The 18,537-nt window shown below is 38.4% G+C and overlaps 1 protein-coding gene across 3 annotated transcripts in view; it reads left to right on the top strand.

The window, feature by feature from the left end:
• TBC1D14 (TBC1 domain family member 14) overlaps window positions 1-18,537 on the top strand; it is a 64,295-nt gene that overhangs the window by 9,546 nt on the left and 36,212 nt on the right. For 2 of the 3 annotated variants that reach the window (XM_062492664.1, XM_062492665.1), the window contains one exon: window positions 11,759-11,879. In XM_062492664.1, coding sequence (XP_062348648.1) covers window positions 11,759-11,879 — 121 coding nt within the window. Of the gene's footprint in view, window positions 1-10,355; window positions 10,904-11,758; window positions 11,880-18,537 lie in introns of those variants that run through there. The other variant, XM_062492666.1, reaches the window with a different exon arrangement.

Here is an 18,537-nt window from a genome sequence, read left to right as displayed (position 1 = left end):
CATGAGTTGGAATTAATTTCCTTCATTTGAATATATGCAGGAACTTGGTTTGAAAACTAGTGTGAGCAAATAGAGTCGGTGGCTTGTCTGCTTATTTGCCTTATTGACCCAGAGTAGTGTGGCTTAGTGAGTTTTACCTTTGGACTTTACTTCTGTACAGTGCTGCTGAAACTTTTTAAATGTGTGGATCTTAAAACAGTTTTGCTGAATTAGGACTGTAGTGATCTTACTGCAGAAGTTTCCCTTTTCATTTATTACTTTCAATTACCACTTTGGAGACAGAGAATGAAGGTTTTTGTGCTTACATGGAGAGTGATCATAAAGGGGTTAGGACTGTGTACAGTTAAATAATAAGCCATGCAGTTTGTTTCGCTTTAATGGATTACAAGTGGCGTAAGTCTTTACCTAGTCCACTACCATGGATATTGCCTGTTTTCTCAAGAATCTGGATCTTCTTTCTTTTCAGGCTACTCCTAGAAGTTTTAGATCTGAGTGTTCTAAGTATTTGGATCTCAGGAAGCCTCTAAGGAGTGTAGGGACTGCACATGAAGTGAATGGCTTTCAGAAGAACACTATATTTTACTATTTGCAAAGAGTCTCTGCATTTCTGAAAGAAAGCTTCTGGAGCAAGGTTGGCATCCTCTACCATACAGAGAAGCACGTATGTGTGACCTTACTTGTATACAATCTGATAGGAGAAATATCTTGAATTTCAAAATAATAGCTGCTGCTATTAGTGTTAAGTCTGAAATCATGTGCATTTAATATGTTTATATCAGATATGTACACCCATGTTTTGAGATTACTGGTCACACATAATTTGGAGTTCTGAATTTACGAATTGGGTTCATTGATGGCAAAAGTCAGTCATTGGTGTTAATGAGTAGGACCCTTTCATAATGCTGCTTGTTGTTTTTAGTGAGAGGACAGCTTATTGTACTTCTCTAATTTTGGTGTTAAAAGGAAGATAGAATGACAAGGAGCATTGTAGTGTTGATTTCCCACTTTGATGTCTCCAAAAATGGGAATTCACTGACCGCAAGAGGGAAGAAAAATTATGAAAATGATTGCAATTGACTAATCTGATATATTAGTTATGATGTTGCCTCTGCTTCCATGCAAGTTTCTGTTCAGTGAAGTCTCTTAGAGGTTGTTCAGGAGGAGACAGGCTGAGAACAGGACTGAAGTGTGTAGGAGGAGGAACAGAAAGAGCTGGATGCACTGTGGGGGCAGATAGAAGTTCACTGATTCTAACCACAAATGAACAAAACCAAACTGAGCTGCAGGTGGAGTTGTCCAGAAGCTGATGGGAAGGTCTCCAGAAATCCAGCCTCTGATGGAGGGAACCTGCATGGCCACCCAGCACAGGCTGCTTCCCTGCCCTGCTGTGGGCTGGGCTCCCATGTGCTGGGGTTGCCTCACTCCACAGGTTTCGCTGTCCTGTTGGAGGGAAGAGAATAATTTAGTGGCAGTTTTGTCCTCCTCTGCTACTGGGTGCATTTTTAGCAAGTTGTTGTCACTAACAGGTGGCTAAAAGGGCCAGGAAGTGAGGAGGGCAAACAACCTTGTGCTCCAGTGGTGTGGGAAGAAGCATAAGCATGGAGGATCTCTTTAACACAGGATGCTGGCAGGAGTATTTCAGCAGCCTGTGAGGAATTCAGGTGTGCTCATCTGAAAGGTGCTTCAGTCTTCACAGTGTGATTTTGGATAGTTCTTATTTGAAAGCCACTCTGTCTACTGGAACTGACAGACTAAAAGTCCTCTCCCCACCTGTATTTACATTATGGCTGTGTGTGAAGCAGAAAAAAATCAGCAGAATTTACTGAAATAAACATTCTCTCTCAAAGCAAATCTTCCAGAGGTGGAAAGTTGGAATTCTACAAAGGTAACAGCCTTTGCTTTTGATAAAGGTTGCAAATTGTATGATGCAGTTTTCAGAATTCCTGTCTTGTTCAGAGAATGAAGTTTTTAACTTTGTCATTTTGCCTGTTCTCCACTAGGTGTTGAACTGAAACTGTCTAAATTAATTGCAATCCTTATTTTCCCTTTTTGTGTGGGATAATGTAACTCTTTACAATTACAGTTTTTAGTTCTGCCTTAAACTTTTCACTGAATTTTGAGATGTGGCTCTTTACAATAAAGGGAAGTTTCTTTAGTAGATTGAAATCTTAGTTTTGCTGTTGAGTAACTGAAAACAGTTTTACACAAACAAGACTTTAAACAAAGAGGCTTGTTGAACTTATTTGTTCATTATGGAAGCTAAATGAAAATCTGCACGGTGATATTTTAGAGTTTTTTTAGTAACTGTACAAAGCTATGCAGTAAATGAGGACTTAATATGGTCTAGTTATTACTTAAAAGCAGGTGAAATGTGTATGTTTCTTTTGTAGTGGCTGGTGGGAAGCATTACAGAGGTCTGATACTGGCTGGTGAATGAAATTTGTAGCATTGATGGGTGTTGAATGTTGCTTGCATCATTCTGTATGCCTCCACCCTCCCCTCCCTTGTGGGGTCCCAAGTCCTGCCAGCAAACCCTGCTCCAGCATGGGCTCCTCATTCCAAGGGGCCACAGGTGCTGCCAGGAGCCTGCTGCAGTTCTCACAGGGTCAGTTTTCTTTAGGCACGTCCACCTGCACCGCTGTGGGATCCTCCATGGGCTGCAGGGGAATCTCTGCTCCATCCTGGCCCTCCATGGGCTGCAGGGGAATCTCTGCTCTGGCGCTTGGGGCACCTCCTGCCCCTCCTTCTGCACTGGCCTTGGTGTCTGCAGGGCTGTTCTTCTCACACAGTCTCAGTCCTCTCTTTTGACTGCTGTTGTGCAGCGGATTTTTTTCCCCTCTTAACTGTTATGCCAGGGAAGCTGCCACTGTCTCCATTGGACTCAGCCTTGGTCAGTGGGAGGTTTGTTGTGGAGCCAGCTGGCATTGGCTCTGTTGGGCATGGGGAAAACCTCTGATTGCTCTTCGCAGCAGCCACTCCTGTAGCCCCCCTCTAACAAAATCTTGCCATGCAAACCCAATACAGTGCTGCACACACTTGCTTTTGAATAGGAGTGAAAACTGCAAAAGTTTCTCACAGATGTGCATGAGTCTTTAGGAACTGTTTCAGATTAGTGAAATTGAGCTCTGTTTTCATTATGATTCACTGGTTTAGTGAATTGATGGGTTAGATGGTCTTTGTATCTTCATTTAATTTGCAAGAGCTTTCCTGATGTTTTCCTTTGTTAAAAGGAGCTGTGAGAAGTAGATGACATGGGGAATGGAGAGTATCAGCATAATTACTGCTGTGTGATGCTCTGTCTTTCTCTCCATCTGATCAAAGTACTGTTTAATGTTCGGCTGACTTTTTCTTTCCTGAAAAATGCAGTGAGCAAGGTGAAATTAGATGGAATAAATGTAATTTTTGCTCCTCGATGTTTTGATTTATACATTATCCCTTTCTGTGTTACATAATCTGTGGAAGAGTTTGAGTCAATATTAACTTTGGTTTTAAACACATTTAAGATGGCTCAAACAAGAAATTGTCTGTTGAAGTTTTCATCCTTACGTAGAATTTTATTAACAGAAATGGTATATGGAAACCATAAATTTTCTGAATCCATTCCTTATTTGTGTTAAGCCTCTCTTTTTAGTTGTTAAGTGCCTCCAGAGTTCTCCAGCCATATCATAAGAATAATAAAGAAAAAAAACCCTACAGTAAATATTAGGGTCATTTATACCTTGGAACTGGCAGAATAAACACAAGAACTTGGCAGCAGTTGGAGGTAGGACAAGGCATGTGCTTGGTGCTTGGACTCCCCTTTGTGAGCAGCGAGTCTGGAGTCTCAGAGCAGCTGAGGTCAGGAGGGATCTCCGGAGCGCTGTGCAGGGCTGGCTTCTGCACTGGACCGTGTTCCTCGGGACCTTGTTCAGTTGTGAGTACATCCAAGCTTGGAGTTAACCTCCCTAGACTGCAGAATTCAGATTTGTATTCTGCCACTGTGGTTCTTTTTTTCCTCCCCTTTTATCCATTTGAAACATGCCTTGCAGCAGCTTGCTGCTTTGCCTCTTGTGTATTTTTTTCCTCATTACATCTCTGAGGATGGTCATCCAGGCTAAACGAAAACACCTTTTGCAGCATCCCTGCTTGTATGTTGTAGGCCTCAGCACCCCACCATCACAGTGGCCATCCACTGGACTTCCTCCAGTTTTTGATCTGTTTGTTGTAGTCCAGGATTAGATACATTTGTGGTCTTGTAGCTGCCAGGCAGAGCTTATGTTATTTTTTCCCTTTTGATCTTAATGCAGACAGGTGCATATTTAATCTCTCTTGCTGGAAGATCTTAGAGTTTACTTTGTTTCAGCTTTTTGCTTAGGATGACATTTCATGTATTCTATTCTTTTTTTATTTGTGTGGTAATAGTACTTCAAATCATTGAAGAATTCTACTATCAGATTTTAGGAATGGAATTTTCAATTACTCTGATAATATGAGGATAACTGGGAATTTGGCCAGTTAGAAAAGAATCATTAATTAGAGCTGGTTGATGCTAATATATTAGTTTGAAGTTGGACCTGAGTGTTGATTTTGTATGACAATCCTTACTTGTTGGAACTCCAGTTTCTGAGAATTATTCAGTATTTGCATGGTAGACCAGCACTGTGCATTATCCATGTGGAAAATAGTTCTTGGCTTGCTGCAACCAGTCTTAAAGCTAAGCTCATGGGGTTACTGCCTGTTTTATATTTGTATGTCTTGGATACTTCAGTGCAGTCAGCACTGCTTTGTTCCCCTGTAAAATGAGGGGAATCTGTAAGAAGAAAGATAAATGCAGAATACGGTGATTTTGATAAATAGTTTTATTAAATCCTGCTCCTTTTCCCAGAAATCTAGAGAAATTTCCAAGTTACTCTTTTGCAAGCTGTCAGGTATCCTATACTGCTAACTTATATTGTATTACTGTTTCCCTAAACTGTGGAAGTCTTTTTCTTCTAGAGCTGCAGGTATCTGTTACACTGTAAAGTGTTATTGTTTTTAATTCTTACTGAACATACTGGAATGTTAGTGGTTGGAAACCTTTGTTTATAAAATGTGGTAGGAATTTATAAAACATAGTTCTGTGATTAGTTACCTCTTTTATAGGTAAGTCAACTTGTAGACTGTCTGGTTCTATTTCTGTTGATTTGTTTATCCATAAACCAAGCATTGTTCTTCCTGTAGTCTGACCTTTGGCAATCTCCCAGAGACAAAAATCTTCAAACCCTGCTTTTGTATGTAATTTTGGAATCATACTTGGAGCATTACTTCTGACTTGTTTATGAAGGTTCTTCACCATGGCTGAAGTACTTGAACTTTTTTGATGATATTCTCTCTGTTGGTTGTTTTGATGTATAGGTTGACTGAGAGATGATCCGGGTTTGAGAGGAAGGAATGTAAGAACTGCCTCTAGTGAATTATTTCTAGAAACCAGTGTTGCTGGGTCAAGGATACCAATTAATGGCTTTTCCCTTTGGACAATGCAGATTTAGGGCATTTCAGGAGACTTTGGTGGGTCTCCTGACAGCTGTGCTTTCTCAAGTCCATCAGTTCTCCTGTCATCATGTCAGTCTTGTTCCTCCACTAATCAGGCAACAAAAATTCCTTTGATAGAATATGCTGCTGGGTTTTTAGGATTTATTTTCTCAGTCTCTGGAAATCATTTAAGTGGGCAAATTAGGAACATCTAGAGGTGAGAATCTTTCTTCTGTTTATTGGTAAATTGCAAAAGTTATGATTATTACAGAATAGAAAAGGATGAGAAGAAAACAATGGTATTGTGGGAAACGTTTCCTAAATAGTGTTAATTTAATTAATACCACACCAGATAAGGTTTCTGGACATTTTTGCTGACAATGCAGCAAATACTTAATGAAATTTATCTTAAAAATTTTTTTGCTTAGTAGGTACTGTATGTTACTTAAAATGTCTTGTTTAAATGTAGTTTTCTGGTTGTGTTGTGGAATAATGTCTGTGGAGACATCTCTTACAGTGCCTATGTGCTCAGTGTGGGTTTACCTGGTTCTTATGATTAATATCTGCTTACTTATCTAAAGTCTGTACATGGACTTGGCCTTGGATAGGCCAAGGAGCTCAAGACCTTGTTGCTCTCTTCTTGTGTAGTTTAGAGTTACCAGGGGAGTTTGAGGGTCTTCCTTCAGAAGCAGCTGAAATAAACTTTGACTTGCCTCTGTTTCTTTCTTGCTTCTTAAGAACACATGTGAGTCTGATACTCATTTGAAAAATTGTCTTTCAAGATAAAATTTTTCTACAAAACTGAACCTTTTGAACTTTCTCCACTGTCCATGTTTTGCATCTGTTCTGCTCATGAGACTGGTAAGTCCTTCCAGGAGTTAATTTGCATGACTATTCCACTTGTTTTGTCTTCTGAAAATAACCTTAATTGAAGGACTAATTAAAATTTGGAGCATGCATATTGAGAGCAAGAGATGATGTGTGTATTTTTAAAACTTACTTACTTTCATTTGCAAATTAGTGTTGGTTAAATGCAGATAAGAAATTGCAGCAGTTTGCATGAGCTGGGTCTGTTTCTAGACAATTTTCATACGTGTTTCTGTACACCAACTGTCCTTTTAAGAGTAAGGAACCCATTTACTTGAAAAATGTATCTCTCTGCTAGGTCAGTTAGTCTGAGCAGCATATGCCATCTCATTTTTCTATTGCTTGCAGCTGCGATTCTCAGTTGCATGCCAGTAGTTCAAGTACTGCAGAACTTCATCTAAGGAACCATGACAAAATTATTACATCAGTAAAGTTGAAATTCACATTTTTTTGAATAACCAAAATGTTCTTGTTGTATAAACTCCTAAATCCTAAACTCCTCTACCCTTTTGTTTCAGTAAACTGTTATATCTTTGGCATTCTGGTAAAAAGGTACTGTGTGTTGCCTGGAAGTCCAGAGGTGTGTGTGTGTGTGTGTGCACCTGCGTTGCTCAGCTCCACCCTCTGACAGCTCCTGTGGGAGCCCTCAGTGACATGGGCCAGAGAAACAATTCCTTGACTATGCTGGTACCGAACTTCAGAGACATCTGAATGGGCTCAGTGTTGGGTCTGCCTGCCTTGAGAAGACTTTGAGACTTTTCAGGAAGGAGCTTTGCAGCTACTTCAAGACTTGGAGTAAATCAATAACAGAAACCATGGCAGCTGTGTCTCTGCTGCTTTAGTGGATAGGTTTGCGTACTGAACAGGAGGGACATGGTAGAAATGAATGACCTCTGAAGAGGTGACTTGACTTCACGTAAGTGACTAACCTTGCTTGGGACAAAGTGTAGCTGAAATTGTGGTAAAAATGAATAGCTGAATGCTTGTGGAGCTGCTGGGCTCAGCTCCTTATGGGGTAGTAATTGCTGGCTGTTGTGTGGCAGACCTGTCTTTTTGGGAAGAGAATTGGACAGAACTAAATAAACTTTCTGCTTCAGTGGTGATGCTGGATTTATTTTAAAAGCAAAAGCTTGAAAATGCTCTAACAGATGCAGTATAGATAGGTTTGACTTGCTAACTTGTTACTGGTGTGGTTCTAATATCTTTAGAACCACATTTTCAAAATTTGATTGAGACTTCAGCCTGGTGATGACAGCACACAAGGATCCATTAAGAGTGGCAGTATACGCATGTGCAGTATGTATGTTAGTGGTGCTTAGAGAACTGAAATGGAATAGTTTCTTAAGTTTTATTTAAAAATAAGATTTTCCTGACACTGCTAAACTTGCCTCTTCTAGTCACTTCCTCTTTTCCCCACAGAAAAGGCAGCTGGGCAGATCAGTATAGAGTGGTGATGCAATATCTGTATGTTCAAGCAAAAGATTGTTCCATCTGTCCTGTACCACAGGATGTTGTTTGTATGTAAAAAAATTAACTCTGGTGTTAGAATTAATTCTCTTCAGGTAGATAGTCCCTCTCCACAGCTCAATTAAAACAACAAGGTTAAACATCTTTTTGTTGCCAAATACGGTTTTTAGGGGGCTGTGCAAAAGCAGTTTTCTAATTGAAATTTCATCTCAGCTCCTGTGCTTGGCTTTTCTAAAATAAGCAGCTGCAGATACTTAGTGTAAAATAGTAAGCATACCACAGGAGTGCAGATGTAACCCATGGCATTTTAATGACTCCACACTAATGAGACTGCAGATATCATGCACTATGTCAGATGTTCTTGTTAATATCCCTGTTGTAAATCATCATGATGTGTTCTGAATGTTGAAGAGGACAGTGAGACTAAACTTTTTAATAGTGTGTAATCTTTTCCTTCAAGGCATGCCAGCCCTTTTTTACATTCAAGATCTCAAATTTATTTTTGTTATCTTAAAACACTTGTAATGAAGCTTTGACATATTTTACCCTAGAATTTCTGGGCTCATCTGTGGAGTAAGGATCTGTTCATTTAGGGTTTTGTTTTTCAACTAGAGAAGTTTTGCTTCTTGTTAACATGTATTTTCCATTAGCAAAATCTCCTTAAGTTACCTTTAATGTGGAATTTTTCTTAGTGAGTTTTCTCAGAAGTGAAATGGCTTAGTGCTTTCCTTGAAAATCTGTGGAAGCTGTGTAACAACAGGAGGAAAGTAATTCCTTTTTGTGCTGTAGCAGCAGAGAAATGAAAGGTTTTGCTATGAGTTATTTGTTCTGAAAGATATATGGCAGAAACTTCCTCCTAAGGCAGTTGCATATTTTAAGGGTTTACTTTCAGTTCAGGAATCTCAAGTAGTGGCTTTATCAGGACCCTGTGGTGTTGTCCTGGTTTATTGCAAAGCTCTATAGAAATTGAACCAGAGAACATTTCATAGTTCTTTTTTGTTTGGTTTGGGGTGTTGTAGTACTTTTTTGTTTTGTTTGTTTGTGTGTGTTTTTTGTTTTGTTTTTGTTTGCGTTCCTTTTTCTCAGAATAGGTACAAATTAGGTGGCATCTCTTCTGCTCCTTCCATGGTGTCCTGTCATGTATTACCTTTGGTGTGTTCCAGTCTGGGACAGATTAGAGTTTAATAATGCTGTGTGTCTTCAGTCAAAGCAAGAATATGTTGTAGTTTGCTGTTCTGCATCCGATTGTGCTGATTTGTGACTGCTGATAATGTTAGGCCTTTGGGGGATTTGACACTTTTTGGAGTCTGTAAAGAGTGTGGACACCAACCAAGCACTGGGACTTGGGCCCAGGCAGAGGGTGGAGGAAAAGGACAGTGCACAATTAAATTTGTATATTGACCATGCCTTCTGCTTTCAGTTAAATATATATATATTTTAAATTAAAAGTGAACTGAAATTCCCTGACATAGTACAAAGGGAGGAAGAGATGCCTGGTGCCCTAGAATGTAGGGATAGAGAAGAGTGAGCTGAACAAGTGCTGTGCCATCTGCTAGATAAGCTGTAGAACAGATTATTTATTCTGACACTGCTTGTAAAGGGAAAGTAGATGGTTAGGATTGTGGAATTGAATTGAGAGGAAGTGTGTGATATTAGCTTTTCAGATTTAGTTCATTTTACGCAGGCACTTGCAGCAGAGAGCTCTTACAATTTATCATTCCAATTTATCATTCCAATTCATCTTTGTTTTGCTCTGAGGGTAAAGACGTAGTGCTGCTCTTAAAATCCCTCAGAAGAGACTGAAGGAGTTGTTGCTTGTATGTACACGTGTGCTATCAAACTCTAATGTGGATAGAGACAGAGAGAAAATTGCCTTTAATTTTTGTGTTACTGCATTGCTAATGAGGTGCGGTGAAAGCCTTTTACTTGCAGAAGGATTTGAATATGTACAGAGCTGTCACAGAGAAGTGCTTCCTTACAGGGCTCTTCCAGTGGCCCTGATGCTAAAGTTCTTGTTTTCTCTGAAGGTGGTTTGGAGTCTGGAATTTGCTTGTTTCTGAAGTATTAACAACCTGAAAAAAAACCTTTTGCTAGAACAGCCAGTCTGTCTTGCATTGTGTATCCTATCTACAAGCAGTAGATTTCATTATGTTATGTCTGTCATGCTTTCTTTTTATTTTTAGATAGATTTTAGAACTTGCTTGGTATTTCTCCATTTAAAATGAACTAATGTGTGTGTGTGTGTATATATATATAGATACATATATAAATCTCTTGTCTGTCTTTATATTTTTATTTACCAGGTACCTGTCTCAAATGATGATACAGATCCATCCTCTCTGGCTTTAGTTACCTTACAATCTCTGCACAACTAAAAGGGGTTTGGAGAAGTACAGTTACTGCTTAGTTTTGGCATCAGTTGTAATTGACTTGCATGATTTCTGTACATAAACAGTTTGTTCTTATCTTTTAATATGATAATCTGTTCTTAGTTTGAATTTCAAGGTAACTGTACCCTTGTGATACAGAAGCATGTGATAATTTGTATAAATATATGCATATTTAAGGATGGCAGTGCATACTATTAACCTAATATATTTCAGCAAACTTTGATATTATAACCTCAATCATTTGTCACATATGAAACATATCTCTTATATTCCAACAATGTTATCTTTGTTGGTTTAGCTATGGAATTGTTCGTGGCATCTGATACAAAGTGACCAGGAAAAACAACTTTTACTTGCTTAGGTTATTCCTGTTGCAGGCATGTATTCAGCTCTTCTAGAATGTGAAGCTCAGTATAGTTTTATTTCCCAAACTATCACACTTTTTATGTAAGAAACAATCTGTATTTGATGGCAAACAAAGAGGGCATTAAGGTGGTATCTGTGAGGAAAAGCAGTAAAGTCAGAATGGAGGCATCTGTGATATGAAGGTGCTGGAGCTGCCTGCTGAGCAAAAATGCCTGCCTGTTAGAGCTGCCTGCAGTAGCAAAAATGCTTTTGTCTTAGTGGATTTTATTTTCTTATGAATGAGGGAGCAAAAAATGATTGTTTCCAGAAAATCCTGCCCTGAGGTGAGTAAATAATGGAACTAACCTGGACATATTTGAATATATGATAAACTGGACAGTAGGACAAAAGAAAATTTGTTGCTTTAATAAGGCAGGCATGCCATGGGGGGTAGAATATCTGTACTCTTGGAGGGGCTGGGTGCTATCAAAAGCATGAAGACTGATCTGTACTGTGTGTCCAGTTTTGGAAAAATGTAGTTGTGGTGTGAAGATGCAAGTCTGACAAATTGCTTTAAAACAATTTTGATTAAAAATTAACAATGTCAGTAAACCTAATCTCATTTTCAGTGGCTTTATATCTAGCTTTGTAACTGTTCCTCCAGTGTTTTAAGATAGTAAATATTAGACTTTTCAAAGAGACTTTAGAATTAATGTATTTTGATAGCTGCTTTTAAGCTTATTTAGAAAAACAATCTTTTGTGAAAGCAGATCAAATACAGTGAAAGGGTAGTGTGTTGCCAAGGTTTTTGTAATTTTTGGTAGTAATTGTAGTAGTTGAAACAGGTGGGTAAAGAATGTTTGTGCAGCAAGAGGTTTAGTGTCTTAGTTTTTTTTTTTTTTTTTTTTTAAAGAGTGAGGCTGAATGATCTCCAGGAATGCTAAAAACAGGCATCTACTTTTAGAAAGTTGGAAAATTAACTTCTTTTTTATCTACTAAAAGTTATAATTTAACAAAGTCCATTGCCTGGTATGATGATAATACTGCATGATGTACCTTTTGAAGCTGGAAAACAGTGTCTGGCAGCACAGCCACAAGAGGACTTGGAATATATGATTAGGATACATAAGGTTAGCAGATGTTCATGGTTTTTTTATTATAATTAATCAACCCTTTTTATTAATAAAACTTTTTTTTAGGAATTTGTTTACCAGAAAACAGACTGCAAGATTTGAAAAACAAAACGATGTGCGATGGAAGTTGTTTGGAAAAGTACCTCCTGGAGAAAACTTACAGAAAGACCCGAAGAAAATGCAAAAGGTATTTGTTTAATTCTGTGTTAAGATTAATGGCAAATGAAGAAGCCAGTTAAGTTTATGATCTGTATATAGGACTGTGCAGTCTGGTTGTTTGAGTTGCACACAGTTTACCAGAAAAGGCTCTTCATTGAAATTCTACTTCTGTTACAACAGAGCTGTTCAGATGAAGGTGTTCTACTTGGTCATTACACTGAGTATGTGAGGCATGAAGAGCCCTTCTCAGTCTGTCATAAGAGAATAAAAAACCTAAGTGAAACTCACTTTTTTCCAACAATGTTGAAAGCAGCATTTTAGAGAACTGGTTCTACTAGAGATGAACCCAAGCTCGTGGCTAGTGAATCAAATGATTTGCCTTTCCAGGAAAAATCTTGTGAAATCCAGCTATGTGGTCAGTAGTTCATGAGCTGCTCTTTCAGTGATGAGAAAACAGCCTCTTTCAATTTGTCTGACATGATCTGGGGTTTTTGGATTGCATGTAGCCTTTTTTAAGTCTTTGGAGCTTTTTCTGTATTTCAGTTATCAATTCCTTGTTAAAATGACTGGGGGAATGGTAATGTTTGCATGGAAAGAGACCATGTAGTAAAACTTCAAAACCAGCTGCTCTGTGAAATGCAAATGCTGATTTGAAGGACTGTGCTGCTTAATTCTGGGTAAAGTATTCTAGAAGTCCATGTGTCATGTGACTGTTCTTAGCTGTAGTTAGGCTATTAAGGTTAAATTGAGGCAGCTCTTTGAACTTGTCACTGTACTCAACCATTCAGACTTTATCTATAGCTTGTCTTGACACAATTAATGGTTTTTAAATGTTCACCAAAGATTTTTGATGACAAAATTGAAGAGGCTTAGTAAGTGCAGTATTCTGACATATAGCAGTGTATTTTATTGTAATGCCTGTTCTTTAATAAGTGGGTAAATAATTTGTTAATGTTTTGTTGTTGTTGCTGTGAATATTTTTCCTTTACATCCAAACTATTTTAAATTACAGCTTTGAATGATTGTATTAAATTTGTTACAAAACAATCACTATTAAATTATTATGTGTTATAACATCCAACCATTAGTGAGTTTCTGGCAGAATTGCAGTCTAAAACAATTGTCTCCAGTGCCTCTTGGGTAACAATAACTAATCCTTCCTAAATGATTTGGTGCTTTTTTGAAGTTATTTTTGACATGTAGACTTGGAGTCATGAGTAGTGCTTTAAGTCACTAATTGAGCCTCACCAACATCTAAAAGCACAGCCTGATTTAGGTGACCCCTCACCAAAATATTAGTCAGGCTTTTTGAGCACATGAGGCTTTTCTCAAGCCCTGTAAAAACTCTTCTGACAGCATTCACTTGTTCAACAAGTGTATAACCAACATAGCATCACGCTGTATTTTGACAATGTAGGAATTAAAATCACTCCAGCTAAGATGTTGCTTGTCCTGTTTTTAATGCTGAAAATACAAGTGAGTATTAGTCTTCTGATGAAGAGGCAATATTGGTGTTTGCTCAGGCTGGGTTGCTTTTCTGGGTCACTGAAAGCTCTTATTTAGTTTTTATCCAGTTAAATGTTTTAAAACTTAGAGGCTGTTGGAATGAGTAATCTTGGAGAAGCTGGAAGTGCATTTGCAATGGAGGTTTGCATTATTAATTTTTTATATCAGTTCTATTCAGGAATTCTACTTGAGAAGAACTGGTTATGCCAGTTGTTTTTGCAGTTCATGTTTGAAAATGTACTAAGTCAGATGACAGCAACTCACCAAGAATAACCACCAAAGTTAAATTCTCTTCTCTTCTAGTAGACTGTAGAACTGAGCTAGGCTTTGCAGCCACTGTTTCTTTTAGAAACCATTTCAAGCTTGGCAAGCACAGAAGTATATGTAAATACCATTTATTTGCAACAACTTCTCTCCCCCTAGTTTTGTTAGTGGATGCTCTTCAAAAGAAATTCCTTTAAAAATTCAAGAGGAGGTAACCAGCATATCAATTGGTTGTCTTCCTCATGTGATCAGTTTTCACAGAACTTGTTTGCATGGGGCCAGTCAAGATTTTGTGTATTAAAAGAATAAGGCCAGAGGAAAGAGAAAAGCCAGATTTTGGCTATATCCTAGAGACATGTTGCAGCTTTCTTCCCCAGTGAAATTAAATTACTTTAAAAAAAAAAAAAAACAGTATATTTAATTTTCTGTAATATCAAAACACATTTTTATTCAGCAAGTTTGGGGTTTTTTTTCCTGTCCAAGTGTGCTTTGACCCTATGAGGGTTGTACAATTTAGCTTTCACTGTATGAATTCCAATAAGAGCTCAGTGGAACATCTTAATTTCTTTAAGTATCAATATTGATAAAATTCAGCACATATAACACTTGAGGCCTTTCAGTTACAATCTTTACTCAAAAATTCAGGTTTAAATATTTTATGATCTCATTTGCTGACATTTCATGTTGGAATATTTAAAAATTTTAATGGCAGTTCCTTAATAATTTAAAATAACCATGATTTTTGACTTGGGGGTTGTAATTTTTCCAAATGCTTTTCTTTAATGATTAGGATATGGCTGTATGTGAAGGGTCAACATTCCAGTCAATTAAAATCAGTTGTACTGAAGAGGCTCACTCTGCAGCATGTGATAAAATGAAAATGATCTCTTGAAACAGGAAGGTAATTTGCTTGGCTCACAGGTGATGATTTATTCTGGGATGAACAGTAAAGCTTATAATATTACTGTAGGAGAAGATCCGTAAGTTGAATTGGGTTAATTCAATTTTCTCTTGATTTAAGCTATAATCCTAGTTGATGAAGTAAAGTGATTTTATCGAAGTTTATTTTCGAACTTGAATCTTCTAGATGGAAAGAAGTTTGAAAGCAACAGCACCTAGCAAGAAATACAGAAAGAATTTACTACAAGACATGCTTTAGGCAGACAGTGATTGTAAGCGGCGTGTTTTCTCCGGGTTAAAAGAAGAGCGAAGTCCCCAGACTGCTGCCGTGGAGGCTCTGGTGCAGCTCCGTGTGCGCGAGCAGCGCGGCTGGAAGCCGTGCAGCGTGGGCAGCTGCTGCCTGTGTTCCGCATCCGCACATCTGCAGCCTCTGCTGCTGGCCGGCGCTGGCTAAAAATACACCCCCAGCTTTTCTGAGCGTGTGCCTGAGCCGCGCTTTACTGCGTGCGCGTGGCCCGTTCGGGGCCTTTGGAAGGGAAGTGGTTGGTTCAGGCTGGCTGCTGGTTCTGGCAGGAGCTAGAGATGCAGCTTTGGATAGAGCCCTGTCTTCCGTTTATACCGAGTGTGTCTTTGGGTAGCCTGGGTTAGTCATTGTGACTGGTGGCTATAGCCGCCAATAGGGTGAGTGTTGGCACATAGACTTCACTGCCACTTTGAAGCTAGAAACCGTGTAGTGCATTTTTTGTGTTCTGCATGAGAAGTCCAGGGGTGTAAATGAGTCACTTCCCGTGTTCTCTGTTGTTGGGTTCATTTCTATTTGTCAGCCTTCAGAAAGGCAGGATTTAGAGTGGCAGAGTTCCTTTTTCTAACAAGAAGCAAGTTCAGTGTAAGAAGGTATAGTTACTGTGGTTACTCCAACCTATGCATGCTATTGTTACATTTCTGGAAATAAAGGTGTAACTAACTTCCTTAATAATTATAACCCAAAACTTGCAACTCGCCTTTAATGCGCTGCTCTTTAGTGTCTTTCCTTCTGATCCAGTTATAAATACCTTTATTTTATTGTAATCATATGTAAAGGGCATCTAACTTTTGTGAAGGTAATTAAAAATAAGTAAAGAAACTTCTTATATTAGTTATGATGTCCTGATGTTTTCTTTTTCCCCAACAAGAGTAGTACTAAATAGGTCGTTCAGCAATTCCAGTAGGCTGTATTAATCTACAGAGAGTGTATTGCCCTTGTCCTGTCTTAAATCACCTGCCTCAAACAAAAATACTATTGTATTTAAACAGATAACGCAAGAGATGTAGCTTCCATTTACAGTAGATGAAAGGGTGGTTTAATACTATGTCAGGATGATTGTTCCTGAGTATTTTAATAATAAAAGCATTTAAGATGACCCAGTTAGGTATCATAAACTAGTGGAGTGTAGTTGACAAAATGCTGTTTTTGATACTGTTGCAACTTCTTCCCATATGTTAACAACACGTGGAAGTACAGAATATGTTGCAAGCATCAGACTGATAGAAAACAGTAAGATTTGAGTGTTGTTTTAAATAGCTATGACAAGATACAACGTGTTTTTGAAAGGAAGTGAGAGGTTTTTTCCTGCTTTTCCAGATTGAAAGCTTTTGTTTTGGCTTTCTCACTCTCTAGAATGCCTAGTAAATTGTGGGGATCCAAAGCCCTGGGAGTTGGAGGTATCCTGAAGAGGTGTAGCAGGCAGCGTAGGATAAGTATCTGCTTTCAGGGGTAAAGATACTAAATAGAAGTATAAGCTTGGTGAGTTGGTTCTGCAGTTACAATGTCAGCTGCTGGTCTCTGCTGCAAGGTCTGTTTCAGTGCCAGTGGTGTGTTTTGGGGGAAGTGCAGTAACTTTGAAGTTGCTCTCTTTGTCTCAATAGGGACAGTTACTTTGTAGCCCAGGTTGATACTTAGCATTAACTGGAATATGAATGCTGATAGCACAAGATTATTTTTAAATTCAGGAAGCCACGAATTCATGGCAAAATTATTGACTTTTGGGTATCAAGTACACAACTCTTTCTAACCCCAAAATTTCAAAGCCAGAGGTTATAACTTTTCAGGATGTCTGATACATCAGTGGGAATTTGTTCTCATTTGTGTTAAATAAGAATCTATCATGCAACTGGTATTTGTGTGCCTTCCAGTGCTAATAGATAGATACTTACACACTAACTTCTTTGTGTAGTCAGTAAACTTTTTTTCATGTAGTAACCTATTGGTAACACACAGGAGGCTTTCAGACTGACCCCTCCTCTCATGGGTTTTTAAATGAAAATAGATGTCTGTAGAGAGCAAGCCTGGAAATAATGCCATGTGCCTTTGGCTGTTGCATTGCACAAACACTTGGCAAAGCAATTACTGTGAAGCAAAGCTGGCAGTAAATTTTTTAATGCAGGTGTGTAGCCCCTAAATATTGTGTTGTAACTGCCTATTCTAACTGGATGCTGGAACATTTCCATTGCTGACATGTAAAATTAAGAAAGCTTTGCTAGGCTTCACTGTGCTAATTGTGTGTTAAGCAGAAGCAAGCTCCCAAGAAACTTGACCCAAAGGTTTTCTTTGTCTGTCTTCCTGTTTATACATCTCAAACTTCATCTAAAATTAAAGAATGGAGGTAGATGCAGGTTTTGAAAGGTTAACTCTTGCCATGCTCACTAGCAACAACAAACAAAGCTGATGCTCTTTAGCCCTGCAGAATGAAGGGAAGTACTGTGTGTTACTGGAAACCCTGAAGATATGGATGTAAGCATTTTGAAAAGCCAGACTGGTGCTTTTTCCTGAAGTGTCTTTCTGAAGGAAGACTAGCCAATTTTATGTGCTCATTATCTTTCTTTCTGTGAGGACTCTTAGTATTTTCACATAATTTTCTTGTGCTCTATTGAGAAGTTGTCACCTGAGTGTGACAAAATCCAGTGGAAAGAGCTTCATGAGTATTAAAGCCTAAAAATAGTAATCACTTTAAGCCACACTATGAATGTATGTTGCCCTCCTTCATATATTATATTTCTATTAGTGTGTAGCTTTGAAAAACTGCAATTTCTTCTTGTCAAGACTGAAGTTGTCAAAACTTTAAGTTTTGAAGATTATTGTATTCAGGAATATTTACATTTTGATATAGTTGGGTTTTTTTGTAAAATTAAAGAATCCACAATTATCTGGGCTAGTGATGAGAGAGAATATGGTGCACACTATCAGTACGAGTACAAAAGAGGCTTTTAGTAGGTATGTAAGAAATTGGCACTAGTAATAGCTTCAAAGGTAATTTCAGGGGTTAGAGAGGCAAACATGAGTGAAAAAAAACCACTCAGGTTTTAATGCAGTAGACTTATTTCCTTATTTTTCTGTAATTTCCAAGGACAAGCAAGCATCAAGCTTGAAGAGATCAGAGACCCTTAAAGATAGTCAAGTCTTGATGAGGAAGCAGAAGGGAAATCAGCAGAGATTTGAAAAAGGGGAGAAGTACAATATGGTTAAAAGTATCAAGTGAAGTACCTTTCCCTGCACTACTTTGGTGTATGTGCTGGAGTAGTGGAGCTAGATACAAATGTGCACATACTTACCTACAAAGGTAACTGTTTGCAAACCAAAACAGTGACTGTGCCGTGGAGGGTCTGAACAGCATAAAATACAAGTTGCTGTGCCTTGCGAAGTAGGTGGCATTCCTGGGTGAATACTACAAGTACTGGTATTTACAACTGATAGGAGAACTTGCAAAATGAAATGTGGTGTTCCTGTGACTCCTTTCTTCTATATCCTGGAGTTAACTTAGCTTTTTGCCGTTTCACAGTAGTGTCAGCATCAGGTGATGTGGCATAGAGAGTCCTTTCATTTTAGTGTCCCTCTGAGAATGAGTGGGACAGTTCTGACATGATCTTCAGCCACAGTAGGTGTTATTCAAGACTAGATAGGAAAGGTAGGCTTTCTTCAGCAACATGAGCGCCAATGTGAAATGTCAGAAGAAAAAGTTGCTGAAAGATTATTTGGAAGG

Source organism: Cinclus cinclus, chromosome 5 (assembly GCF_963662255.1).
Source record: "Cinclus cinclus chromosome 5, bCinCin1.1, whole genome shotgun sequence".
NCBI classification, from domain to species: domain Eukaryota; kingdom Metazoa; phylum Chordata; class Aves; order Passeriformes; family Cinclidae; genus Cinclus; species Cinclus cinclus.
The sequence above is the reverse complement of the archived record's forward strand: the minus strand, read 5'-3'. Positions and strand labels throughout refer to the sequence as shown.